General features: G+C 39.0%; 1 protein-coding gene across 50 annotated transcripts; it reads left to right on the top strand.

Annotated features, from left to right (window-relative positions):
* The first annotated feature begins 1173 nt into the window (after positions 1 to 1173).
* znf740a (zinc finger protein 740a) lies at positions 1174 to 26776 on the top strand. Of its 50 annotated transcripts, none has more exons than XM_050036970.1 (21): positions 1178 to 1627; positions 4505 to 4667; positions 4872 to 5054; positions 5548 to 5694; positions 6337 to 6457; positions 6716 to 6799; positions 8771 to 8854; positions 11191 to 11274; positions 11785 to 11868; positions 12335 to 12418; positions 12802 to 12885; positions 13615 to 13698; positions 15617 to 15700; positions 16069 to 16152; positions 16568 to 16651; positions 17075 to 17158; positions 17940 to 18023; positions 18489 to 18572; positions 21005 to 21088; positions 21511 to 21629; positions 23325 to 26776. In XM_050036970.1, the coding sequence occupies exons 2-21, from the start codon at positions 4623 to 4625 to the stop codon at positions 23496 to 23498; spliced, it is 1965 nt and encodes a 654-aa protein (XP_049892927.1). In that variant the 5' UTR covers positions 1178 to 1627; positions 4505 to 4622; the 3' UTR covers positions 23499 to 26776. The 50 variants fall into 50 exon arrangements, with proteins under 50 accessions (XP_049892938.1, XP_049892953.1, XP_049892967.1 ...); XM_050036973.1 differs by having other exon boundaries at positions 1180 to 1627; positions 5548 to 5664; XM_050036971.1 differs by lacking the exon at positions 1178 to 1627 and adding an exon at positions 1756 to 1971.
* The last annotated feature ends 1040 nt before the right edge of the window (positions 26777 to 27816 follow it).

Here is a 27816-nt window from a genome sequence, read left to right as displayed (position 1 = left end):
AGAGATCTGATTCAGACATGTTTATGCTCTTAAAGCAAAGGTGACAATGTAGGAACAAGTGTCATACAAGTCTCATGAAAGATTTATTCGAGGATGTATTGTCATACAATACAGGATGGCACACTGAAATGTAGTTGTAGTCCACTCCACTCTGCAAACAGAAAATGGTTGAACATATATTCAAAATGTTTAAATATAATAAATTATGATATGTAATCAATAATAAATTAGGCATTAAAATAGAACAAACTATATAAAGAAGTCAAAAGTATCATTGTGTCTCTTACAAAGACCCTGTTGAATGTATATTCTGCAGGAACTAGGACAGGAGGTGTTTGTGGACATGCCCACATTTTAATGTTACCTAACCCATACAAATATACAGTCCATAAGGAACCTATTACAACGTTAGAGCTCCAGTTGTTTCCATATAGAGACCCGACCAAGGACATTGTTTAAACCTTTGAACCCTGAGTAAATTGGTGTGATTTCTTTCAAAAACATAGGCAAAAAGGCAATGAGCAACTTGGTAGAAAATGCCCCACAAATAACAAAAAAAGTACAGATTTAGAAAATTATTTTAACAAAAAAGTAAAAAATGAAAAAAGCTAGGGGAAAATATATGTATAATTATTATTACCATATATTTAAAAAAAAATATGGTACAGAATTATTATAATTTAAACCACTTTTTCCCAGGTCATTGGTTTTTTTGTTTTTGTTTTTAGTTTTCTCTTTTCTCTACCTTCATGCAAATTTTGGGGGTCATTTCTTCTATCGTTGCTCATTGCCTTCCTCCCATTTTTTTGACAGAAATCCAGCCAATTTGCTCAGGTTTCAAAGGGTTAAGCAAACAGCAGTCCATTCACACAAATAAAGATTTCCCAAAATATTTTAAATATGTCCAGGGCCAACAATGGAAAAAAACAAAAACCCAACGCTTAATAGGCTACTTGATTAATGAACCAATTAAGGAAGATGCTGTGTATTTTTGGCTTTAGGTGAGTGTAAAACCAAAGCAAAACACACAAGATCAGAAAATTGCATAGGTAGAATAAACTAAACTAAATCACATAAATACTGACACAATTGATGGTGACGTCACCGCCCGTTAAACGGGAGCCTGGGAGGAGCTATCTCATAATAATAATTAGCCTTTAAGATTAAAAGATTGCGCGATAATGTCAGTCATATTTTAATAGTACTTATTATTAAATGGTCACTTCAGACAAACGGGGCGAAGGTGCAGAGGACTGAGCGTCTCAAACTATCACAATGTGTGTGGACGTCCCTGTTTTGTGCCGTTTTAGTGTCCACTCCTTCCTTTTCATCTGCGTCTTTTCAGTCGTCGTCTGAATCTGCTACAAACGGACACAGGCCAGCTACACCACCACAACACACATACGCGTACATTTCTTCACAGCAGTGTAAAAATGGACTAACAGACATATTTAGTCCGCACTTTGAACGCTCTCTGCTAACGGGGAGCTGGTAGAAGAAGATGACCCTTTTCTCTTCGCTTGAGGAGGCTTTGCTGCTGTGTGGGGGAGTGGGTTACATCCTGTGGCGTTTCCTGTGTTTGTAAACTAGACGGTCTTGGAAACGTCGGGCGAGTGAAGCTCAAAAGGTAGATAAATATCTCTTCGTTTTTCTTCGATGCTCGGTGAATTTTGACTGTGCATTCAACTGTCTGCTTTTTCATGTGTAAGCATTCACGCTCGGAGATGGCAGCAAAGGGATTTAGCTATATTTACAGCGTCAATGATGGCCATGGCTAGCTCGCTAACAAACGTTAGCTTAATCATCGGGAGGGGGAGGCACTCGCAACGACGGCCATCACGAATGTCTTTATCTCTCTATCTCGAGCCAGTTGAGCTTGTGTATTACAGTATTATCACGGTGAAGAGATTTATTGGTCCAATCTGCAAGATAGATACTCTCGTAAAGCTACCGTATTAACCCGGTGATCAGGTGGGCTGAGAAAATGTTCGATTACTGATATTTCAGTGGGCGAGGGCGCCAGCGAGCAGCTAGCTGCTGGCTAGCTGATGTTAGCCAGCTTGTTCAACATCAGCAAAACTAACGCTAGGTTTGGGTGGTGGTGCGAAGGCCAGCTCAGTCAGTGCTGTTTATTTCAAAAGCATAATTATGTTAAGACACTTCTTCTACTGGCCACCAACACAACAATACTCAATGAAATGCAGCTATACGAAGTGGCCTTGTAAGTCTTTTAATTAGCGTTAGCCACCGTTAGCGCTAAGCTAGCTGTCCATAGCGAAAGCACTGTAGCGTTAAACTGTGTGTTTGCCTCCGTCTGGCTATCATTAAACCACATAATGGTACATTAAGCCTAACAGTTAACTTGTGTCACAGTTGGAGAAAAGAACAAACGGAGCTAAAACGCAAGCTAATGTTACAGCATGAAAAGCCAACACAAGATACAGCAGTGTTTCTTTGAGAAAATAATGGCCTCCTCTTCACATACTTGCTAAGACCTAATGGCAAAATGTATGTTATACTGTATCAGGTTAGCACGGGTGCAGACCCACAGCTTTGCTTTATGTATAAATATATCTCATAAGTTATATTTTACATTAAGAATTACAGAATTACAACCACTGTCACTCATAGATAGATATTTTATGTAACGTTAGGCTTACACTCCCAAAATGTGTCCCCATTTAGCTAATCAGAATTAACTTAAAGAGATTGAACGTTTTCTTAAAGATTGTTGTACTGAACAAAGTTAAAGCTGAAATATATTCTTTTAATCAGGCATCAGGGCTCTTCTTTGACTTTAATGAAAATAACAGAAACAGTCTCAGAGCAGTTTGTAAATTACAACTGCCCCCTCCCATTATTTACTTTTTTACAATTAGTTCACTATTTTTTGCCATGTTATGTATACTTCCAAAGGTGGTTTTTGGACTTATAACTTAAATGTTACAACCATAACCCCATACACCTTCAATACAGAACACTAAAAATGGATAGACACGTTTAAATCACATAATTTTAAAAATCACTGGTGTGATTGGTTGTGTGTTATAGTGAGCAGAGATTGGGAGCTCTTTTTAAACACTAACATGTCTAGTAGTAAAAGCATTACAATATCAGTCTTTGACCATTTGAGTTTTTGTTGTGATTGGCACTGGTCAAACAGTTCTTTTTTTGTGCGTTTGAATTTTGTTATGTATTTTAGGAAGGTTTCGATTACAAATAGTTAGCCTAATACATATGTTTTAGAACTTTTCAGTGCATAGGTTTAATATCTTGACATGCTAGAAGATGTTAGATGTAAGAGTATTAGTCGTCTCATTTGTCAGTTAAAGAAAATGACGTTATTCTGTAGTTTGCCTGGCTGTAGATGTTATTTTCCCAGATTCTTCCCTTTCCCTAAATTTCGCTGCAGACCCCTCTTCATGTTTCAACTTGTTTCCCTCATGTCATACAAACAAGTGCAATTAACCTGCTACACTGCTTCATTTAGACCCAGAACATCCAGCTGTGCTTTGTGGTCGGATTGTAAGCAAGCAGTTTAGTGTTGTGGGGAGGCAGGGGAGATTATTGCCTTTTAATGATTATTCTTTGGCATCTATAATTGGTTCTGAATCTGAACTGGTTCCAGAGTTAAAACTAGAAATGTGCTTTTTGGTGTCACTTATTGATTTACAGAAAGCAAATTTTGATTGTGCTTCCATCTGCTATAGTGGTCATGTATTCAGCATGTTAAGTGTGTATTCTTTACAGTAGACCCACAGTAGGGATACAGCAAAATATTTTCATTGTGCAAAAGTAATTACATACAGCTCTGAGGTTTGTCTTAGATCAGGAAGTGTTCAGTGTAGCATAGTGTTGTTCCCAGTAGAAGTCATATTTTAAGAACATTAGGTGAAAATCACAGTTCAGGTTGACGTTGAACTACCCTAAATTTCAATGTGTCAGCTAGACAGGTGATTTTTCATACATGACAAGATAATTTTATTAGTGTTTATTGGAACAAAGTCCTTTGGGTTTTGTGTTTTTTATTAATACTACTAATAATAATAATGAATTCTTGTTTTCCCCCAGTAGAAAAATAGATAGGATGTTCAGCTGTTGTCCCAGCCACAACTTGGTTATGGTCAAATTATTTTACCATTCAGAAGCAAATAATTGTGGAAGTCCCTCTGGTGCTTGCTTACCATGGTCAACTAGGGTAGTTACGAGGTAAATATGCAGTACGTTTAATCACGTATTGGCCACAGCCAGTAAACGTTTATGGTTAGTTTTTTGTAATGGCGAGTATGATGACTTATTACTCTGAACAAAAACCAAGCTAAATCTACTAATATGGTTGTACAAATGACATATATTTATGTGTGTTATATTTGTAATGTTTAAATACCATTGGGGAAAATGGCCATCCTAACTGGAGTTAATGGATTATGTAACGATAAGACAGCGAGTGATGCTGTTGTCATTTAATGCTTGTCTGTTTCATCCACATCCTCCTCTTCCTCAGTTTTAATGCTAGATGAGTGAGGTGGGTGTGGCTTCCCACCAGCCCGACCATCCTGACTGACGGATCTCTGGATGACCTTGTCCCCACCCCTGTCCCTGCGCTCACATACACCACAGCAATGTCACATCTGCCCAGCAGCTCAGTCCGCGACCATATGAAATGGGTTTGTTTTGAGAACACCAAAGTGGTTACAAATAACTTTCCTTGCAGTCTTGTGTCACTCAGGATGTTGTCGTTGATGACTAGCTTGGCAAATGCCATGTGACTGGCTATATTGTCTTAGATGCAGATACTTTCAAATTGCAGACCGTTTTCAGATGTTTGATAGAATTGGTAAACTGTTACTCTTCCTTTTTTCTCTACGCAGGCGGGGCTGCTTGGCTGCGAGGCTGTCCTCTCCAGCATGGCCCTGATGCAGGCCAGCTCCATGGCTGCTCCGCCCAAAAAAATGATGGCTCCACTTGGCCATGGACCACCGCAGAGAGAGGGACCTGACCGTGCTCCCCAGAGCCATATGATCCTCCCGTCTGGAATGAGCTGTCCACCCCTGGTTAGCACCCACCTGAGAAATGTAGATTGGGAATAGGGCTGTTGAATGCAGTGCTTTTAATACTGTGAAGGGTGTAAACCTATTGCCCTCATGAAATTAAAAATTCGAGCGTGGGAGGACTTATCCCTAGAATGCAGTCATGATGATTTGTTCTACTTATTAGTGTGTTAACTTCAAACATCACTACCAGGTTACATAGGGGTAAATGTTGCAGTATTAGAGGCTCCACATATCCCATTGGCCTTTTTCCTCGCCAAAAAGGATAGTTCCTCCATCAGAAATTATTCAAATTGTTTTAAAATTGTGTGGTTTTACTAGAATCACAATGTACAAACCCACACTATTTAACACTGGCTTCTTCAGCTGGCGGTGGCAAAAATGTACATAATAGAGAGTCTATCATTTCATGTCATCATGTTCAGATATTCTGTTTTTAGTTTTAAAGGTTACAGATCTGATATCAGGAAATAATTGACCTTTTCTGGCTCTGTAGCTTATCCGGAAGGAAGGTGATTTCCAAGCTCCCCGCCTGCTGGATGAGAAGGACATGAGGGCCAACGAGGACATGCAGCAGAAAAAAAAGAACAGGAAATCAGTAACGCCCTGCAAAGTGAGAGAACAAGAAGGAAGGGGAGGGAAGGTCAGTGGCTGTGGTGGCTAAATAGGGAAGGGTCTCTGCAGTGAATTTTTATTTTTCCTCACTTAATGAGATGCGTAGTTAGCCTCTTGCACACATTTTTGTAAAAAGCAATCAACTTTATTCAAGTGCGCCTCACTTGGAGCTTTCATGTGTGCACATTTTGTTTGTGTGGGGGTGGGGGGAGGAGTTCAGGGAAGATGTGGAGGGGGTGGAGGATCTCGAGAGAGAGAGAGAGAGAGAGGAAAGAGGGGGAGGGGAGCAGAGTGAAGCGGAGCACAATAACTGCAGTTGTGTGCATAACAGGGGGAGCAGTAACATGAGGGCATTAGGCCACTGGAAGGGATTGTGGGGTATTTGTTAATTCAGATGTTAATTATATGTAGTTGGGGGAAAAAAACAACTTCTGTGTCTTGCTCGTTCATGCAAGAGATAATTTGGGTTTTAGAAAAAAATAAGCGTTCATGAAAAATTTGGATTTTGTAGGCCTCAGATTTACTTAAATCTCACAGCAGTTTTAGATATTCAGCAGGTTCTGACCAGTCGTGGGTGGGAATGTTTGACAAATTGTACCATTGTGTTTGTGCTACAGTGCACTGTATCTCAGTTTGTATGTTGACCCTTTGTTCTTGCTGTCCTCATTAGGGCACAGGTGGAGATGAGAATGGTCCCTCATCCAAAGTGCAGAAAAACTTTATTTGTGATCACTGTTATGGAGCATTTAGGAGCGGATACCACCTGAAGAGACATATCCTCATTCATACAGGTATGGGTCACGCTCGGAACAACTCCAGTTCACAGTTAAGCCAAAACAGCTTTTAATGCCTGATAACATGAATCATTTGTTGAAAGAGGCCCTGAAAGCTTGAGTTGGAATGAATCTAGGAGTGTGCAGCAACTGTAAGGTTTTGCAATGGCCTGCTTTAAAAAAACACAACAACCTTGTTTGGTAATAGTTTTTGCCTCACAGCTAATTGGTGGTATCTGTGGGGACTTTGACTAAAACTGGTGCTCTTCGGTTTAGGGGAGAAGCCGTATGCTTGTGCCGTATGTGACATGAGGTTTATTCAGCGTTACCACCTGGAGAGACACAGCCTCATTCACACGGGTATGCGTCCTTTAACCGTACCCATATTACATAAATCAGACTACATCTGTTGTCTGTCACTTGAATCAATGGACAGATGCTCAGGGTTCATTTTGTCTGTGGACAGTAACTTCCAACAAAGCCGCCCCTCAAAATCTGTTCTCCTTCAAGATATAAAGCACAGTATTTGTCTTACAAATATTGGTCCCCCAACACCTGGAAAAAATTACAGAAGGCAGTGTAATACAGTGCGGTCCAACAGTCCTGAGTCCACTATTAAAAAATGTTGTTTATGATAAAAAATTATGTTGTTTTTTTTTTGTCCTTTTGGGATGGCCATTATTCACTGTAATCATAGCTTATATGTTGACTGCCATCAGTTGTATAAATGTTTGCAGGATTTGTGAACCCATTGTTTGAAAGCTATTTCAGAGGATTCCAGAGATGTCGGAGGCACGTTCCTCCTTTTTCACCTGAATGCTAAGTGGGGTCGGGCTCTGGTGTCTGTGGAAACTGTCATTGCAAATTTTAAACTTTGATTTGTATGTAAAAACAACTTCCCTCCTGTTTTCACCTGTGATACTTTGACATTGTTTGGCTCGACTTGTTTTGTTGTTAAATTGTCCTAACGAGTCAAATGGGAGGTTCTTTGTTCATTTGAATTTGTGTTGTTCATGCAAATGCTGTTGGGTCCTTCAGAGACGTCAGCTTGATACACTGGTCTTTCACGTGGTGTGGTCACTTTAACAAGGAGCCACACCTAGGATAATATGTGTGTTCTGCCATCTAGCAGTTGCTGCATGCTCTGTAAACACCCTGTGCAGTACAACACTTCAGTGCACTATTGGGCAACGCTTGATTACAACCGGTTGTGGTCACAAGTACAGCAGACCACCTCTGACCACCCACGCTGTTCCACCATCCGACAAGCACTTCTGTTGAGGCATACGGCCTGCTTTATTCGTAAAGTCTGCCATGTCTTGGTTTGGATGATTTGTCTTAAGAAAATCTTTGCAGTGTTTAGTCCCATTCCGTTTAGAGGCAGACTGGTGCTGGGAAACTTTCCTTCTACCCAAGAGAACCACTTGGCTCCACAATATTGGTTTCAAAATAACATTCAAACCACGTTCACAGACAAGTTTAAAGTGTGTTGGATTTGAAACTCAATGTTAAAGCTACTAATTTTGTCATTGTGTGGTCTTCTCCATTGAAAGACCAAAATAATTTCATTTAGTAATAACTGTGCTGTTGTTTGAATGTTCAGATATTTGTGACTTTTCTTTGTGCATTTCTTAGATTAAAAATATTGATGTGCATCAGTGCTAAGATTTTCTTGAAACAACTGAGAAAAACAAGTTATGTATTTTAAAACAATGCAACAAACAGTTCTGTAAACAAGACTTTTTGATAGTGGACTTGAAAGTGGACTCAAACTTGTGGACCCCAGTGTATGTTTGTGAAAGCCTCAAAGCACAGGCCGAAAAAAACATGCAAGATTTATTTATATATTTTATTTATTTGTATGTAATTATTACTTTGTCAGTGAAAATAACTGCATGGACATCAAAGGACTATGTTCTTGATTGTTTATTTAAGTGAAAATTGAGGACTTTAGTTAAAAACATGTCAATATTTGCGTTGCACCCTTTCACACAAAATTCTTTGTTTTTCATTGTTTAAGAAGTATGCACTGTGGGTAAGTCAACTTCCAACCTAATTGTTTTTCCAAGTGAGTGACTACTGCCCCAGTATTCACTAGAAGAAATGCATCAGCAGTAAACTAAGTAGTAGTAAACTTGACATATACATATTTGTAGATAAATATAATTTTATTTAAATATCCCAGAAGCTTGAATACACAAGTGCTCTTTGTGGCAACACTGCATCTGTTCTTTCTGTTTTCCACATAATCAATTTTGTGATTTTTCTTTTCCACATTTTCCCTCATTCAATAGACTGAATAGCTAATAATGTTATGCTCTGTGTGTGTAGGGGTGAAGCCGTACGCTTGTTCCATGTGTGACATGCGGTTTTTCCAGCGTTACCACCTGGAGAGACACAGACTCACTCATACGGGTATGCGTCCATTTACCGTACCCAGTTCAAGTTAAGACACTTTACTTAATCAGATTTAGATCAGTATTTCTCATTCAAGAGAATTGTGACAACAAAAACAGTCACAGTCTAAACAACCATACAAACAACATATAAACAAACCAGACCCAAACCACATCTTTAAGAGTTAATCAGAAAAATAGTGACAGTATGTTTTTATATATTGGACTAAATGTTGACAAAATGTTTAAACAGGTCTGTAGTATTACATCTTGCATATTATAAGCAAAATAGTGACCGCAACAGTGAAATAGTAACACAGGACATTTACAGTATAATGCGATCTAATAGAAAGCCCTGCAATAAATCCATCTGTTAAGAAACAGAAATCTTTTGTTGTATTTGGTGGAAAAAATATAGACATGATTATTTTTCCAGTCCAATACAACAACAGAATCAACACCCTCCTTACACAGAACGGCTTGTTATTGATTATATCCAGTTATGGGTCAATATTGTAATGCACTGTATGAATAGATGTTAAGTGCTTTCAACAGCTGACATGAACTGAAATAGCTCCTGTGGACCCCTCAAAGTGTATTATCCCTCTTGTACCATTGCTGCTCAACAAAATTTACAAAATTATATTTTTTAGTTAATTTGTATTCTCTGAGGTTGTTGTTACTGATTCATCGCTTTATCGAGCTGAAGAGACAAAGCTAGCTTTCTGCTAGCCTACATTGTACTATATTAATTTTTAATGGCTGAATCCATCATGGTTAGGATTTTTGAAGGATCTGACATGGTGTTACAGCCACAGTATAAGAGAGGGGCGTGATTTGTCACAAAGTGTTAATGACAAAAGTGTAATTTTGAGATCGTGCTGTAGGGCCGCTACCAGTTCTCTTCTTCAAGCCACCTTTACATTTTTATTACAGAACCAAGTGATGGCGGCATCATTCTGCTCCGGTGTGTGATTTTAGACGGCATGCTAACATTGCGGAATTAAAAGAGGCGGCATGAGCGTGACGTGTAACACAACAGCGTCGGTCTCTAGTGTGACATATTCGCGTTGGCAGCACTTTATAAACAATTACATAACAATTTACACAATAACAATAATTTGCCATCTCTGATATATGGCGGCTGATCTCATCTTCGGCTTGGAGGCTAAGGAGCTCCCAGTCCTCATTGTTTTCCCAAATTGCAGACAGCAACTTTTTGGTGGGTTGCATGCATAACAACTAGTCAAAATGTCACACATGTGCCGCCCATGATCCCGTCCTGCTGACTGTATCGTTCATACAGATGTCGTTTTAGGCGCCGCTCCCATCTCCAATCCCACCTTAAAGGCGAGACCACTCCGTCCCCACATTTTGTAATCGTATCTTTTATATAGAACAGCAAGGCAGCATAATGGCGTGAAATCCCACCTTGAAGAGGCCGTGTAAAAGCAGTGACAGACACACAATTTTTCAGGGAACTGTCTCACTCAGGTGTTTGGATAATCTGTTTATGCATGGCTTTTATTACTTATTATTTTAAGTTAAAATTTTACAGTGTGTAGCAGTTTGTGTTAATGTCCTCCTACCTGATCCAGCCATGTTAAAGTAGCTGATTACCCTAGGCCATGGTATATTATGGGAATAGTCCTTTGATGTCCACACCTATTTTACGCACAGACTAATGGCTGCACAACTCATGTGTCTTAGCTGTAATTGTCTGGCTTTTTAAATTAATGTTGGTATTGTGTAGTTGCACAGCTGCCTATACAAATGCTTCTGCTGTAAGTTTATGGCGGGGATCAGATTGGAAGCTTTTCAAAGTTGAGGCAGATCATCACTTTGGAGTGGCAGAAAACGAGCACACTTGTAACACTTCAAAGCAACACACACTGTTACGCCACCACAAATTGAATTAATGTGCGCCATATAGATGCTAAACCAATTTCAGCTTGGATTAAGTTACAACAAATACCCTCACCACCATGTCAAAACATGTTGTCGACACTCGTAATACTGAACAGTGGAGAAGTGTGCTAACGTGTCTGCTTCAGCTGACCAGTGTGATCACCGTCGTAGACGTTGCTTTACTATCTTGCTGCTTGTTTTAAACTTGCTTGGCTTTTATCCTGTTGCTGCTTTTGTTTCATGATGTACTGCCGATTATTTGTAAATGCTGCCCACAACAGAAGACACTTTTACCAATTAGAAGTAAAACAAATCAGCCCTTGGCATGAAGCTTGATTGGAATGTCTAATGTCTGCCAGGTTCTGGTGATTTAATGCCTGTGAATGATGCTTCCCTTTGATGCTTAAGGAACGTCTTAGCTAATATGTTGATACTCTGTGTATGTAGGGGTGAAGCCGTACGCTTGCTCCATGTGTGACATGAGGTTCTTCCAACGTTACCATCTGGCAAGACACAGCCTCACTCATACTGGTATGCGTCCGCTTACCATAGCTCTTTAGGTTGTGGTGTTTCAGAAGTGCCTTAACTTTTCCACTTAAAGCAGTGTAAACAGAGATTAAGGGTGTAAAAATGACCACCAAACATTCACACATTCAGAAACATGAAGATGTATCCAGACATGTATTAGGATTGTAAAATATAAAACCTACTAATTTTAGCCCATGATATAAATACATGCAAACACAGTGGAGCGCCTGAATGTACACAACTTCAGCTTTTCCCCTACTGAATGCTCTACTTTGTTCTGCACAATAATTTCTTCATCACTTTTAATTTTGTAAGGTTTTTCGTTTAACTGAAATGACCCATGGTCACAATACACATAACCATGTACAGCAAAACAAGCACTTGTTTCCCTGACAGATGGTTTAACATTTAGAAACAAAAGAAGAGTCATTCTAAGGGAAAAGTTGATGGTTATGTGTTGAAACTTTTTTGTTCTGTTTCTAGCATATATTTACATACTTTTTATGTGTGTAGGGGTGAAGCCATACGCTTGCTCCATGTGTGACATGAGATTTTTCCAGAGATACCACTTGGCGAGACACAGCCTCACTCACACGGGTATGGGTTTGCCCTTCTTTGCTACATTAGAGCCCAAATACCCAGTTTACTGAAGTTTATCTGTCCTTTGTTTATAGAATGACTTTACCCTGGTTTTGATATTCACAATTATAAAGCTGTTTCACCTGTTGGGCCATGCTGGAGGAGTGCATTTTAGTTTTTGCCTTACCCCTTTTGGGCTCTATTTTGGATAGCATTTCTCAAGTTAACTCTAGTGGTACTTCATTGCAGTGCCTGTAAATTACATCTTGACTAGCATGTCGGCATTGAAAAGCTGCAATGAGTTAAGAAAGAAGAGAGTTTCATTGAGGTCCCTCTTTCATGACAGATTAGAAAATGTTTTTATTTACTGTTGCATCATGCTGGTGCCACTGCTTTTGGCATGTCTGGATACATAAAAGAAGCGAGTGTGTCCTGTTCAGTTTATTATGTTGTTTTTACAAAATATTTTGCTCTGTGTGTGCAGGGGTGAAGCCATATGCTTGCTCCATGTGTGACATGAGATTTTTCCAGAGATACCACCTGGCAAGACACACTCTCACCCATACGGGTATAAGTTTCATTTATCCCTCTCACTTGACAGTATCAGGGGTTGTACATATTTGCCCTTGTGAGTTGGCACCAGTGAGAGTACTTTGACTCAAAGAAAAATTGTAATTTGTACTACTCTGTCCATATTCTTGATTATGAAAGGTTTATGTTTAAGCACAAGTAGATTGTTTTTCTCATGTTTTCTGTTGTACTCATTGTGTTTGCTATCTGCTTTTAGTGTTGACATTTTTTGTATCTTTGTATGTAAAGAGACTAGTTGGCCATGAAAATACATGAGACTTTGTAATGACATAACACTGATAAGTGTGTGTAAAATGACATTTTTTTGTGTACATAGTTCATGAGAACACTTTTCTAAAGTTTGGTACTGTATGCGTTTAGGGGTGAAGCCATACGCTTGCTCCATGTGTGACATGAGGTTCTTCCAGCGTTACCATTTGGCAAGACACAGCCTCACTCATACTGGTATGCTTGAATTATTTGTTCCCCTTTCATTATGAAACCTTTCATAGAAACAACCTACACATGATTTTTTTAATTGATTAGTCCCTCTGTGTACAATACAATACTTATGCCATTGTTGGTAAATTAATTTCCCCTTCTAAAAAATGTTTCATAGAATTTTTAGGCTTTGTTGGAAAACTGTCCACTGAGAAAGTGACTCTCTCTGTCAGTTACCTTGTTTTGTTTTGTGCATGTGTATTGTTGAGTATTGTATGACATATCCATATGAAAGGCACATTACACTAAAAAGCAGTTAAAATGCAGGCATCAATAGTCTAAAATGAAAAAAAAAAAAAAGGCTGTTTCTCAAGATTTTATTAGGGAAATAAAAAAATGTTCAGCCTGACTAAATAGTGAAATGGTGCATCTTGAACATGGGTTAACTTAAAAGCTTCAAATGGGTTTCTTAGCACCATCAAGAGGTTGTTTGCAGGATGACTGAATATTACTCAAGCTGGTCCAAACTGCAGTGTGTACGCCCTGTTTCTCTGTAATTAACGATGCACCTTAACTCTTGATGTCTGCAGGATCTTATTCTCTTTTTTGTGTAATGTCTCTGACAGAATTTTGCAAATAAAGCATGCAATAGTGAACAACTTGAAAATATTTCCTTATTTTAATGTCTTTTAAATCTTGGTGTTCATGAACTTCATCACTGAAATGCATCTAACACTCTTGTGCTCTGTCTAGGGGTGAAGCCATATGCTTGTACCATGTGTGACATGCGGTTTATACAACGTTACCAACTGGAGAGACACAGTCTCACTCATACGGGTATGTCCTCATTTTTTTGAACCTTGACCCTCTCTTTCCTTGACTTTGGTCATGCATGCGCCCACATTAATGTTTACATGGCTGCTTCAAACTCGAGTTTGTATTGCTTTCTGTCACTGTACTGACAAGTGCTAATGTTTAACGTAGCATCTACAAGGAGCTTTATAAGTACCTGCATAACAATACCTCTTCCCATACTTTGTATATAAAATGACATGATGACCATGAAGCAAAAATGCCAACACTGTAGTTTTATTCAGTTATTTTGCTTGAAACTGTTAATTGTTTAGCTTTAAATGTCGGCAAGCCAAAAATAATGTTTGCACGGAGAGGTTTCCTTTTCAAACATTTTTCAATATGAACCAGCTCAGCTGTCACTAGTCTACTTTGACATGATACAGACTACACAGTGAGCCCAATAACTGAATCTGTCTTGTGGAAAAAAAAGAGTTTGATATTGATTGACTTTTTAAAATGTGTTTTATACCACCAATGTGAATCTTTATTTCAGAAACCAGATACTCATAAATACATTAAATGGATAACGGCTTAGAAGAGCATATAAAAATAATTAATCTTTACTTGCATTCCAAGAATGCTAATGTCCATGGCTTGTAGACTTAATGACATCACTGCACTTTAATATCCCTTTTACTAAAATTGTGATTGAGGTCAATTAAAATATGAATGTTTTCAGTCCATTCCCTGGTCTGAAAATGTCATATTCACATTATTAATACACATCAAAGCTGCAGGAGGAAAGTTCAAAGTGTGTCCAAAAACTGCGTCACCTAGAATTAAAAAAGAATGCCAGACCTTTTTCTGCATTTTTGCAATTAAAGATAATGAGGAACCAGATTGTCTGATTTTACAGAGTCCTGTTCATTTTGGAACAATTGTGGAAATGATTACCAAATTCTGAATTAAGCAGTATGTGTCGGTAATATGGCCTGGTGGGGGGCTAGACCTGTAGGGGGAACAACACAGTGTGGGGTCTCAGTTGATGTGAGTGGGACTCAAAATGGGGATTTATATTTAGGTCATATGTAGGCTAAAATTCACACCGTGATTTTTTTGATCCTGTAAAAAATGAAAACATGCAAATAAAGAGATGACTGCTCACACAGCTTAGTCATTATGTCATTTCACATTCAAAGTAATGGTGAGGAAATAACATAAATCTCTGTCACAAATAGTTTCATTGTCTGTCATATTTGAAAACAGGTCTTATGCTGTTTTTTAGTCTGCATTTGTAGTACAGTTTTAAAATTTTGAGATAGAGCAGAGTTAATAGCTTTGTTTTGCTTAAAATTAAAAGCAAGGTTTTGTATAATGGTTTTCAGAGCAGTTGTCATTAATATTTAACACAGTTTTTCAAGTTACATTACAAGTGTTGCTCTGCAAACAAATGTCTAATTTTAATGTGCTGTGCATAGTTGTTTTCCAACTGCCTAAAATTGTCTAACCTCAGCGATCAGCGTTACAAAAATTCAAGCATTTACATTTGAGTTCAGAAATCTGTATTTGGTATGTTGAAATTATATGATAAAAGCACCTATTGGCATCCTGTGAAAAACCTGCTATTGTCTTAGTATGAATGTGCCCTCTAGGGACTTTGGTTTTGTCTCAATTAATTGTCTGGTCATGTCGTAGTTTTTTTAGGTTTGAAAATAAGTTAATTTTGTTTTCCACAGAGAATAATCCATTCCCCCCAAACCTGTAGCAGTTACAGTTGAACTTGAATTAGATGTCAAAGTCCAATTGGAATAGCCGAGTTTTGAAGCATACTGGAATTTTCCAGTGTAAACAAAGCGCTGATGAGTGCAACCAAACTTTACTAAGCAATTAGTAAAGTTTAACGTCGATCATTTTTGGCAGTTGACTGTTTTATGCTAAAGTTGGTACTTTGTGTGTATAGGGGTGAAGCCGTACGCTTGCACCATGTGTGACAAGAGGTTTTTTCAGCGCTACCACCTGGCGAGACACAGCCTCACTCATATGGGTATGCGTCAGCCAATCTTAACCCTGTCACAAGATTAGGATGCTGCAACACCTGTATGTTTGGTCTAGTCTCATATGGTATATCTGTATTTATACACAAATTATTCAAGTGTAATATCTCATAGATGACATCATCTCATGTATTGTGTAAGTGGATTTTTAGACCCCCTTTGGGAATTTTTGTTATTTCAAACAAGCATCATATTGTACCTTTTTTGTAAGTACTTTTAGGGAATGACATTGGTTATTAACCACCGACATCAATTTAGCCCAGATTGATACTCTTATGTTATATAAGGAGTACAGATTTATTTTACTCAGCCTGGTGGCAGAGACGCAAAAATAATTCTCTTGATGCTCTGCGTTTAGGTGTGAAACCTTATGCTTGCACCATGTGTGACATGAAGTTTTTTCAGCGTTACCACCTGGCGAGACACAGCCTCACTCATACGGGTATGGGTCCGTGCACCGTGCCCATGACACTCACTGTGAGAAATCTGTGTGACATTTAATATTGTTAGCTCACTTCAGACATACGCCTGTTAAATTTAAGGGAAATGTCAATATGAAGTATGAAGATTTAAGGGTTTCCTAGTCTGTTGATGTTTGCCATTATCAGTTAAACAGAATAACCAGAAATCATTACTTTGTTGAATTTTTTTTTTATGTTCGTTGGTAACTACAACACAATGAAATGGATAAAAGCATTATGAAGAAATATTTGAGGGGAAAAAAAGTTGTGTTTTTGCATGAATTGGCGATTGTGTGGTTAATAACCAATAGTGTATATATATATATATATTAACCCCTGAATAAAAAGAAATGGAAAGTGAGGCAAAGTATTATAATATTGCTACTTTGCATTTAGGTGTGAAACCTTATGCTTGCACCATGTGTGACAAGAGGTTTTTTCAGCGCTACCACCTGGCGAGACACAGCCTCACTCATATGGGTATGCGTCCGCCCACCTTACCCATGTCACTGAGATCTGATTGTAAATACATTATTTTAGATACAGAGTTATCTGAGGTAGTCATCAGTACTTTAAACAATTTCCTGATGGAGCCTACCCTACATTATGTGTGTAAATGCAACATTAAAGCAAATCTTAATGTGTAAAGAAGTAAAGGACTGCAACATCATCAGCTCATGTGATGTGTTAAGTTGTGGATTTGAGAATTGGTTAACACAGTTGGATGCATTTCTTATTGGATTTAAAGGAAGACATAATTTCTTAAAAAGGTCATTCAAAACGATTGAAAGAAGTGGTTAACAACCCATCAATTCTGAACAGATAACTGAAGTATAATGCTTATTGATGGATTGTGAACACAAAATACAGTCTGAAAATAATACCCTAATGCTCTGCGTTTAGGTGTGAAACCTTTTGCTTGTACCATGTGTGACATGAGGTTTGTTCAGCGTTACCACCTGGCGAGACACAGCCTCACTCATACGGGTATGCGTCAGTGCACCTGCCCTTCTCACATTTTGTAGCCCATTAGCGCAAACGGTTGCAACACAGATGTCTTAATGTAGACGTAGCCAGATCATTAGCTGTGTGTAAAACTTAAAAGCAAAGTATTTGCATTAAAGTTCTGTGACCTTTAAGTACATTAAGGTAGTTTACTTACAGTGATAGTAATCAATGCCCTCTAGGACATTTAGCACCTTCTTAATGAGAATTAACTAAAAGGCTATAAAAGTCAGCAGTACTGACACATTTGGCCCCATACATAAGCTTTTAAAACAATTTTGGTCACCACATTATTAGAAATCTCTCATCAGAAAATGATCTTACTTCATCAGCTCTTCTTTAACTGGCATGATTACTAGTGGTGAAATGCTTAGTTGTTTAAAGTGTCCGTTAGCATGATGTTTTCACCCCGAACTGTTCTCCTAAAGGCACTGGTAAAGCAAAAATACCTTGTTAATTTTAGTACGATTTAAATTTACATTAGTCAAAGGCTAATAACATGATACATATAAAAGTAAAGGCAGTGATTGCAGTGCTCCCTGACTGTAATTGTAATTCTTAACAATAACATTGGCAGCATAGAAATCATTGTGATTTGTGATACAGCAAATGCAGTCAGTTGTGTAGTTGTCTTTGTTGGTAACTGTAAGAAAACATCAGACATATATTTTTGTTATTGCATGAATTGGCAAATGTGTGGTTAATAACCAATAGCTTAGGTATTTTTTCATAAAGAATGATAATATTGCTACTTTGCATTTAGGTGTGAAACCTTATGCTTGCACCATGTGTGACAAGAGGTTTTTTCAGCGCTACCACCTGGCAAGACACAGCCTCACTCATATGGGTATGCGTCCGCCCACCTTACCCATGTCACTGAGATCTGACTGTACCTAACATTGTATTAGAGGGTCAGCTGTCTCAGATAATTATCATCATTAGTATGATTATTCTGTAAAAATAACTAGTTGTACATTTTTTCTTGATCAAGGCTATGCTGCATTATGTGTGTAAATGCAACATCACAGCAAGTCTTTACATGTAGATAATTACAGGGCTGTAACATCATCAGCTCATGTGATGTGTTTAGTTGTGGATTTGAAATTTGATTGACACAGTTTGATGTATTATTAATTTGATTTGGAGAAAAAAACTCAACATGCATTATTTTTAGAAACATTTTATATAGTAAGAAAGAAGTGGTTAACAGCCCATCAATTGTAAATAGATGTTTAAAGTACAGCACTGATTGATGGATTGTGAAACAGAAATTAAAAGACCTGAAAATAATGTATTGATGCTCTGCATTTAGGTGTGAAACCTTTTGCTTGTACCATGTGTGACATGAGGTTTGTTCAGCGTTACCACCTGGCGAGACACAGCCTCACTCATACGGGTATGGGTCCGTGCACCTGCCCTTCTCACTTTATATAGATCACTTTTTACTCTGTACAGAGCTCATATGATGGGTACTTTTGTGTGGTTACAATAATAGAAGACTTATTTGTAGGTGCTCAGGTTAGTTGGTGTTAGTAAGACATTTTAAATTACTATTATTTATTCATTATCTTAAATTTCCTTTGCTTTAAACTAGGTTATTTAGCAAAAAATGAATGTTGCCCTCCAGGATTGTTGGCAGATAATGTACATCTCTTGTGTCATGTACACCTGATTAAGCTTAATCTGTTATCCTTGTAAGAAAATAGCATATCAGTGTGTTACTGTACATTCAAACCAGAAGTTTCCAAAGAGGCAAAGTCTCTCGGGGACACCAAAGAAGCACAACTGTCAAAAATATTTGTGGCAGCTTTGGTCGCTCTGGTCGCTAACCACGTGAATCATTGAACGTTCAATCATGCTTGTCAATTTAAAGGAGCTGCAAAGCGGACTACTGGCTTGAAAGCAGCGTAGTTGCTGCTTGCTGTTTTCCAGTCAAAAAGCTCATAGTTGGAACACAGAAAGTTATGTATGGTCAATGAAAACAGAAAGCATATGTCATCCCATTCAAACCAGGAAACCTGTAGGAACCAAAGTTACATGGCTTGTTCTCTGGGACCCGCTTCATCGAAGCACGTCAGCATTCCGATTGGTTGTCTCCGAACCGTGTCAGAGCTCATTACCATAAAGTTAAACGAGTTTTAACTCCCCTCCGGACCACTCCGGTCGCTTTGGACGCCCAAGACGCGCAGCTGATGACCAGGTAGCCCAAGTCTCCAGGCTCTCATTGAAAATGAATGACTTCTTCCGTTTTGGAAGCTCTGGTCGCTGTTGGTTTGAACGTACAGTTAGGCGCAGGCATAAATGCAATCTGTCTGTACACCATGACCACAATCGTGAGAAAAAAATCCACCTAGCAAGTTGAAAGGTCACCTTAATATGCATCTTCCTGCTAGCATAAGCAAGCCAAGCAAAAACTGTAAAAGGTAGCAATAGCTAGCAAGTCTTCTGTCACCTCGCCATGGGATTGCCTCCCATGTCTACTGACAAACCAGCCTAATTCATTCAGATCAAAACTAGGGGCTAATCGAGACAACAAGATAACATGTCCAGGTGCCGAGGAGATATCGTGTCTGTTTTCCTCTTTGCCCTCTAATTTTTAAATCTATTTTCATTCAGATATTCAGGTTTTGATTTATGCTCAATCTGTTAGGTTAGATTCAGATCCTACCAGCTGTGTGAGTTCATTTTCACCACACGTACCAGTGATACTGGAGGGCAATTCAAGAACTATAATATGGATGTAGAGGATTGAGTATGCTGCCTTTTTGCTAAGGTTTAATGTTAACATTTCTGTCTCCAATTCCACTTGTGAATTCTGGTTCTTTTTCCTAGTTGCAGTTTTTGGCATAATTTTTTAGAGAGACACGAAGTGATGAATTAAGTTGGGGGGAAAAAACTCCCTTCCAGCACATTTGGGCTCTGATATCGACATTTGTCAAAAATAATTTTGTGCTTACTTTTGGTTTAAAGATAAAGAAAAATAAATATCATGTCTTCTGTTACGCACACAGAAGTGCAATGGCTCTAAACTTTGCTCCCAGAAGTCAATAAGCATAACTGAGAATCATGAAATGAAATAAATCCACAATTCTCCTAAATTTTAAATCAGAATGGGTTCTTGAAACCCAGCCTTACTAAAAACAGTCTGCATACCACTTTGTCACTTAGGAATCTATGTGAAAGAGTGATTAGGTTTTTTGACAGATCAACACAGACTTCATAACAACACCTAATTCTACCGTGACAACCCTTATTTTGCATTTATGATGGCATTTGATTGCATCGTAATAACATTCTTACAGTATCTTTATCTTTCTGCAGCATTTTGAGAATAAAATATCTGTGTTTAACCTTAAAAGTTAAATGAAGGCTTTAGGAAACTTCGCATCTAGTAATAATTCAAATTTAAACTCAAAATGTTACAGAATTACAGAAAATTATTCATGAATGCCTTTGTAGTATAAAATTAGTCATAACAGACGGATGGTGAGAGGATGCTGTCAGAGTTGTTGCAGTGTCAAGTGAGGATGTTACTGATGTTTATTTAGACAGTGATAAAATGCTATGACACACACATGTAACATATCTTGGTGTTTTTGCTTTAAAACCAGACATGTTTAGCTCCATTACATTGAAATCTTGTGGTCTTAGTTGCATGTCTGAACATTTCAACACATTTTCTAAAACAGAAAAAATGCACATTACATACAAAGAAATGATGAGCTATTACTTCTGTCAGTATTTTAGTCCTAGTGCTAGCTTGAGCTTGAAAGTTGTATTTCTTGCACTTGTGGGTGGTAGGGCTAATATGTTGCTCTGTGTGTGTAGGGGTGAAGCCGTATGCTTGTTCCATGTGTGACATGAGGTTTATTCAGCGTAACCACCTGGAGAGACACAGCCTCACTCATACGGGTATGCGTTCCTTTACCGTACCCTTATTACTGAGAAAGGCTCTGGCGCTTCCAACAGAACGGGGTCACAACAAACTCGAGTTTGGATTGTCAAGTCATTTGATGGGATGTTGAACCAGCCTCAAAATACTTCGCCCCACTTTTTGGGGCCACTATGTTGCGTAGATCTGGGCCATGAAAACAAGAAATTCCACTCTGATCTACACATAATGAGTTGATGACGAGGCCTTTTTAGAACATCAGTTTTCAGATGCTGAAACTAAACTGTTGAAATTTACTGATAGGGCAATTTTTTTCCCAACTTTTTGTAAGTGTTGGGAATATAGTTTGCAAATAAAGACTAGTGAGTGAAAATTGCACGCACTTTGTTGGTACAAGACGCTAAAATTGATTCATTGACTGTGTATTTGTGTGCTCTTTCAGGAGAGAAGCCATTTGCTTGTGACATGTGTGATATGAGGTTTATCCAGCGCTACCACCTTGAGAGACACAAGCGTGTCCATAGTGGGGAGAAGCCTTACCAGTGTGAACGGTGCCAGCAGGTATGCACAAATGTTAACATGACAAAGTGACCCTAATGTTATACCTATGATATTCGTGTATTGTTTAAGGTGGAAATAGACTTTTTTTTTTTTTTTTTTGCTTTGACGGTTTAATGTGTAGGACTTAGTTGCATCTAGTGGTGAGGTTGCATAACTGAAACTTCAAACACAGTGGCCGACGTAGAAACGTGAAAACATAGGCCATGTTTACAGGAAAACAATCCACTGAAAACAGAATTGTTTCTCATTTTTGTTTTGAAAAAAGTTCCACGTTCAGACGACGTTTTGATAACAATTGCTTTGCACACGGATCCGCAAAAATGACAAAAATGCTGCAGTATACATGCCAGGCCAGTAGTTGGCAGTATGACTTTGCAATGAAACAACATACACCTGCCACATACGCTTCCTTCTACAGAGTAGTGATGTGTAAACAAACAAAATGGCAACGACACGAACGTTTTTCTGGACGGACAACGAGGTGGAGTTGCTACAGTAAATCTACACTTTGCTGGAGAAGCATTGATAAATTCAATAGGATGAGCAGCACAAGCAGAGCTCGGGAGTCCGCCATTGTTGTTGTGATGGTTGACTTTCTCGCGCGTGCCTAGTGACTGGAACCGTAATGCGCATGTGCGAAAAGTCTCCATTTTCAGAGGAACCGCATATTGCAAGTTTACATGACAACAGAGATGGTGCTGTTTCCAAAAAATTGCACGCTGGAACCCATTTTCAAAACGTTGTGTTTTCAGGCACCCAAATGCCGCTGTTTTGTAAACAGTCAGCCGAAACACAACTAAAGTTTACCGTTTTCAGTTGAAATCGTTGTCGTATAAATGGGACAATAGTTGTGAATATTATATACCATTGCTGCCAATACATGCCCCTAAACCCTACACATTGGACCTTTGACTTGTAATTTAGTAAATGTTGATTGTACAATGTGATGATGATAGAATAGTGACACCATCAGCGTTTAGATTGGTTACTTTTAAGCCTGGCATTCACTATGGTATTCTGTCTGTCACCGGGTTGGATGTCCTGGGAAAATAAAGGCTTGCTTTATAAAGGAGATGCGTCAATCATTTCAAAATCAAAACAGGAATAGGATAGCGTTGTTGTTTCCCTGGTAGCTATCAGTGGCTTCCCCCAGTATTTGTGTATGTTAGAAACCCCACGTCATTGTGCAACAGGTCTGCCTGTCAATTACAAGTTTGTTCGCTTCCTCCTGATAGTCCGGATAGATTTGTTTTGTCACACCTATGTGACGTCATCACAGCTGCCCTGTTAACGAGTCAGCAATGTGAGATTTAGTTTCAGTTTCCTCTGCCGTTTTTTCAACATTCACCTGCACAACCTTTGTTTATTGCTGTGTGTTAATGCCTAAAGGTGAGTGTGTTTATTTAGAAATGAAACCCAGACATTAGTGTGACTGCTCTCTAGGCTCTGAGGAAAACTGAAAGCAATCCAGTTGTCTTGCGAGAGTGACGCCAACAATTATACCACTCAGAAACACTGGGGGGTGGGAATGTCTGTTTCAACTTATAATTCATTCTATGTGTCACATTTGATGTCTAAAATGTGCAATATGAAGACTGACTTATTGTGTTTTGGTTGTTATATCTATTGAAAAGACTTATCCTCCACATTACTGACTGGTACGAGTACTAACTGTCCAATTTGTGTGTTTTGAAGAACTTTTCACGGACAGACCGGCTGTTGCGGCATCGACGGTTGTGCCAGGGTCGCGGCGTAGCCAAAGTAGAGAACCAGCCATGCTGCGAACCACGCCCATACCCCCAAGAACCCCCACCCGCACCCCCAACCTGGAGTCCCCTGCACCCCCCTCCAGGCCGACTGGCGGTCTGACATTCCATCTTTCCTACATCCACAACACCGCCAGAGACGGGACAAGCCACAGGGTTTCTTCTCCTTCTCAACTTTGTGCTGAGTGACGCCACACTCTAGCACAGACTGACCTTGCAGCTCCAGTCTTGGGATTACTAATGACAGAGGGACATTTGTGTTTTCGTTTCGTTGACTTTTTACTGTGTTTCCTTTTCTCCCCCCATTTTTTTAAAAGACGAGACTTTTCTGTGATGAACAGTGGTCCTGTTTTGTACTTAATCTATTTGATTTTTGCAAAAGAAAAAAAAAAGTTTTTATTGTTGTTCAAATATATCTGCATTTCGTGGTACTCGGGAAGGGCTGTGGGTATTGTTTATCCTGACGTGTTAGCAACAAAATGGGATGAAGTGGTGAGGAAACGTATTTGAGCTTCTGTGTAATTTTTCCTCATGTGGCCCATTTTGACTCAGAAAGGTTGTCACTTAGGTCCTCGTTAATAAAACTGAACTTTCTGTCCAGATAAAGCAGGGAAACCATCCTATCATGCACACCACATCTTGTTTGCCATTGTTGCTAACATAGTGCTAAGCATTAAGACATTTCACTGAGAGCAGTATCTGCTCTAACTATGATTTGAACATTAGGGTTTCCCTGACTTATCCACATAGGAGGTTCAGTTTTAATGATTACTTTGTGTAAATAATTGAAAATGTTTATTATTTCACTATGGGACATAAATGGGGATTTTTTGGTGCACAAAATGGGCCAGAAACAGATCATTAGAAATGGGTTCAAATACAGTCCTCTGCTACTGTTGCGTGAAATCCTGAAGAAACCGGAGTAAATTTGTGTGTTTATTGGGAAAAAAAAAAGTGATAGTGCTGCATAACTGTAAACCAGGACTTCCAAGAAGTGGACGATGAGAGGGGCAGCCTGCAGTTGAGAGGCTCTGTGTCAGACATGAAGGGTTGGGTCACAGGAGTATCACCTGTGTATCTCATGTTCTGTGTCATGTATGGCATGCTGATGACTCAGGAAATGGCCCAGGATGGCAGCCGTGGCAAGTCTCCGCCCACACTTAGCAAGAGTCATGCTATTGTAAGTTCAGCTGTGTATATATATATACAGTATATATGCAGAGATTTCCAGTACGTAACAGAAACGTTTCTCTCCTTGATCTGTCCGTAGATTCTGGTCTAAAATAGCACAGGGTGGCCACGTGAAGTCCCATTATGTTGTTTGTACAGATAACTCTCATTGTGAGATTAACGGGGGTATACAAAATCTTGTGGCCTTAGTGTGTTTCTGTTTTTCATTTGCCTTTTTTTCTCAGCTGTTTATTATTGTGGATCAGATGTATTTACTATGACGAGACAGCCTTTCATCATCATGCTATGTTTTTTTGTTTTTTTTTAATTTTAGTTTATTTTTTATCCTAAAGCTGTCATGGTTACAGAATGTTGATGGTTTCAGTGGCGCTAAAAGAAACTAACGTGTTCTCCTGTCGAGAGAGGTTGTCTTTTGATGATGATAATGAATATTTTGGGTCATTGTTACCAATTACAGTTTAACACAGTACGTAATCCTTAAGGAGCTCCTGGGAGTTTGACGGTCCTTGTGAGAAGTCAGTAGTGCTAAATTGTTTCCCACTGCAGTGCTGTGGCTGCTCGCACGCCACAGCAGAATCAACACTTGTTTGACTCTACTACACACTAACAATTGCCTTTTTTATCCAAATATGTGGTTGGTGTGTAATAATGGATGTCTGTCATGTCATTGGGTTTAGCCTTAAGTAAGTGTGGATACAAAATAATCATTGTAGTACTAAAAAAATACTGTAACAGGCGATTTCTTTTACCCATGATGAACTTTGATCGTATTGTGTAACAGCAGGGAGCCAGCTGACCAGGGCCACTTTGCTGCGAATTGAAACAGTTTCTCAAACTTGATCCTTTCTGTGACTGGTGAGCAAGTGATTGCATTGTCCCAACTATTCTGTGTAAGCCAGTAATATGAGTGCTGGGTGGGAGGATTAGCCTGCTAGGCTGAACATACATGTACATATGAAGACATCACAACTGTTCTTTGATGCCAGAGCAAGCAACAGAAACATCACGGTTGATTTCACACTGAAAGGAGAACTTTGTTTTTGTTTTTTAATTTAAAAGGAGATAAGCTTCAGTGAATGTGGAGGTGGAATCCTAGAGTGCATCTTCTCGTCTCTTATTTCTAGGATGTACAGATGTTTGTGTTTGATACATTAGCAGATTATTGAGTTAAGTGATATTTTACCAACAGTATGGTTACAATGTATTACAATGGTCCATTGATTGCAAGGCAAAGTTGTACTACTAAGTGTGTACAGAGACGGGATTCAGTTTTAAGTGCTTTGATAAGATAATGAAACCCAGTGGCAGCAAAGGGGCCAAGTTTGAGAAATTGATTTGATTTGCTGTGGAAACACTATTCCAAATCTGTGGAAGGGACACCGCTGGTGCGAGCACATACTGAAATGGCTAAAAGGCAATACAGTATAAAGTTGACATCACTTGTTAATACCTTTTTGTCTTTTATTGTTTTTAGTATTATCAGTATCATTGTTAAAATGCAATAGAATCCTTGAGTCTCAGATAATTTGTTTATAAGATTGAGGTTTAATTTTTACAGACAGATCTGAGGATTTATTTGTCTGGGAATTTCTCATCACATTTTGATGATTGTTTCAAGGACCTTTTTTTATTCTGATGAAATTGTAAACACTGGAGTGACGGGGGAAAAAAGACAAAAAGACAGATGGATATTTTTTTTTCCTTCAGACTGTACTAGACTTTAGGTTTTAGACAAAGCCTATTTCTCCTCAACGTGACACAGAAGGCGGACAGAACAATTTGGATCAGTACAGTTGAGAGCCCAGTATGTTTGGTAATTTTGACATTAGAGGCAGTAGTACCACAAGAAAATGTTTTCTTTCTTATACAAAGTCCCTGGTATTTGTAGTAAATTATATTGATAATGGTATTAGATGAACAACAGCATAACAGTAGCTATCACAGATTAGTTGTTTTCTTTATTAGTCTTGCATGCAGAGTTATGGTCCTCAGTTAAGATAGGATCTTGATATTGATTATTTTGTGTAGGAAAATGAGTGCATAAGAATAACTTCCTAAAAAAATGTTACAATGATTATTGTAAAATGGGCTAACTAATATGTACCCTTGTGATCCAATTAGTTTCAACTATATGAAAATCAGAGGAGAGGCTTCTTACTATTATGCTGAAATAAAAGAATTTGTAAAGGACTTTTTGTATGCTTACTGGCTGTGTTGACTTCATTTTGTGTGGTTATGTTGTGTGTAGGCCTTATGTTTTGCTGTTCACTCATCAATAACACGCCATTCATTAAATCAGACCTACTGAGGGAATCATTGGAGTTGTTTGATTAGAAGGCTTTTGAGTCATCTAATCAAATCTTAGAAATTGTGATGTAACTTTCAAAGCACAGCGCTTTCTGACGTCAAAGAACACGAACTGCACCACTGGATATATAACCCAGACAGATGAGAGTAAGATGTTATTCTAACTCGACCAAGTGGAAGGGTCAGGGTTAGCTAAACTTGAGAAAAATTTGTGGTAGCAGGAGTTAGTCTAACCGGAAGAGCATACAGGTGATCGGAATTTTGTCAGGACAGTTTGTGAGCTGCTTTTAGGCTGATAAAATGTCTCGGGCATGAGGGACTTAACATTATGAGCTGCCCAGGGGCCGTGAGTGGCTTGAGGAAACAGACAACTGGATGTCCGACACCATTCAAATGGAAATATTTGATTTTTTGGCACAGGAAGTGTTTCACCAGAAAGTGTTTCAGACTGGGGTGCACAAGGATGCCCTGGGGGACCAGGGGGATAGTGCTCCTTTACGGTTGGCCTTGGTGCCTCCCACCCTTGGTGTGACTGGAAAGGCAACATTTGTCTGTGTTGGTCCTGTTCATTCCTGAGGGGGACACCCCTACTGCAATCTTGATCCAGTAAACATGGGAAACTCTCCCAAAGTCTGATTCCTTTATCCACAACTTTGGGGATGCAAACTGCCAAATTGCGGGATTTCCAAACATGCCGATGCTTGGTAGGCAGTGTTTTTTCCGCCTGGGCCATTGCTGTTGTCGTGAAGGCCTGCAAACTGCATCTGGCTCAGGGACCCCTTTTCTGGGGGCGGTAGTAGCTCGTTCCTTGGGGACTTGGTCAGGGGACTGGATGGCAGGCCGTCCTAGTCCCATTGTGGACCAGGTGTGTGGTGTGAAATGGCAGCTAGGAAAGCGCAAGGTTGCCTCCTGGGAACTGCTGT

This window comes from Epinephelus moara, chromosome 24, assembly GCF_006386435.1.
Source record: "Epinephelus moara isolate mb chromosome 24, YSFRI_EMoa_1.0, whole genome shotgun sequence".
Classification (NCBI taxonomy): Eukaryota; Metazoa; Chordata; class Actinopteri; order Perciformes; family Serranidae; genus Epinephelus; species Epinephelus moara.
This window is presented reverse-complemented; position numbering and strand designations above follow the sequence as displayed.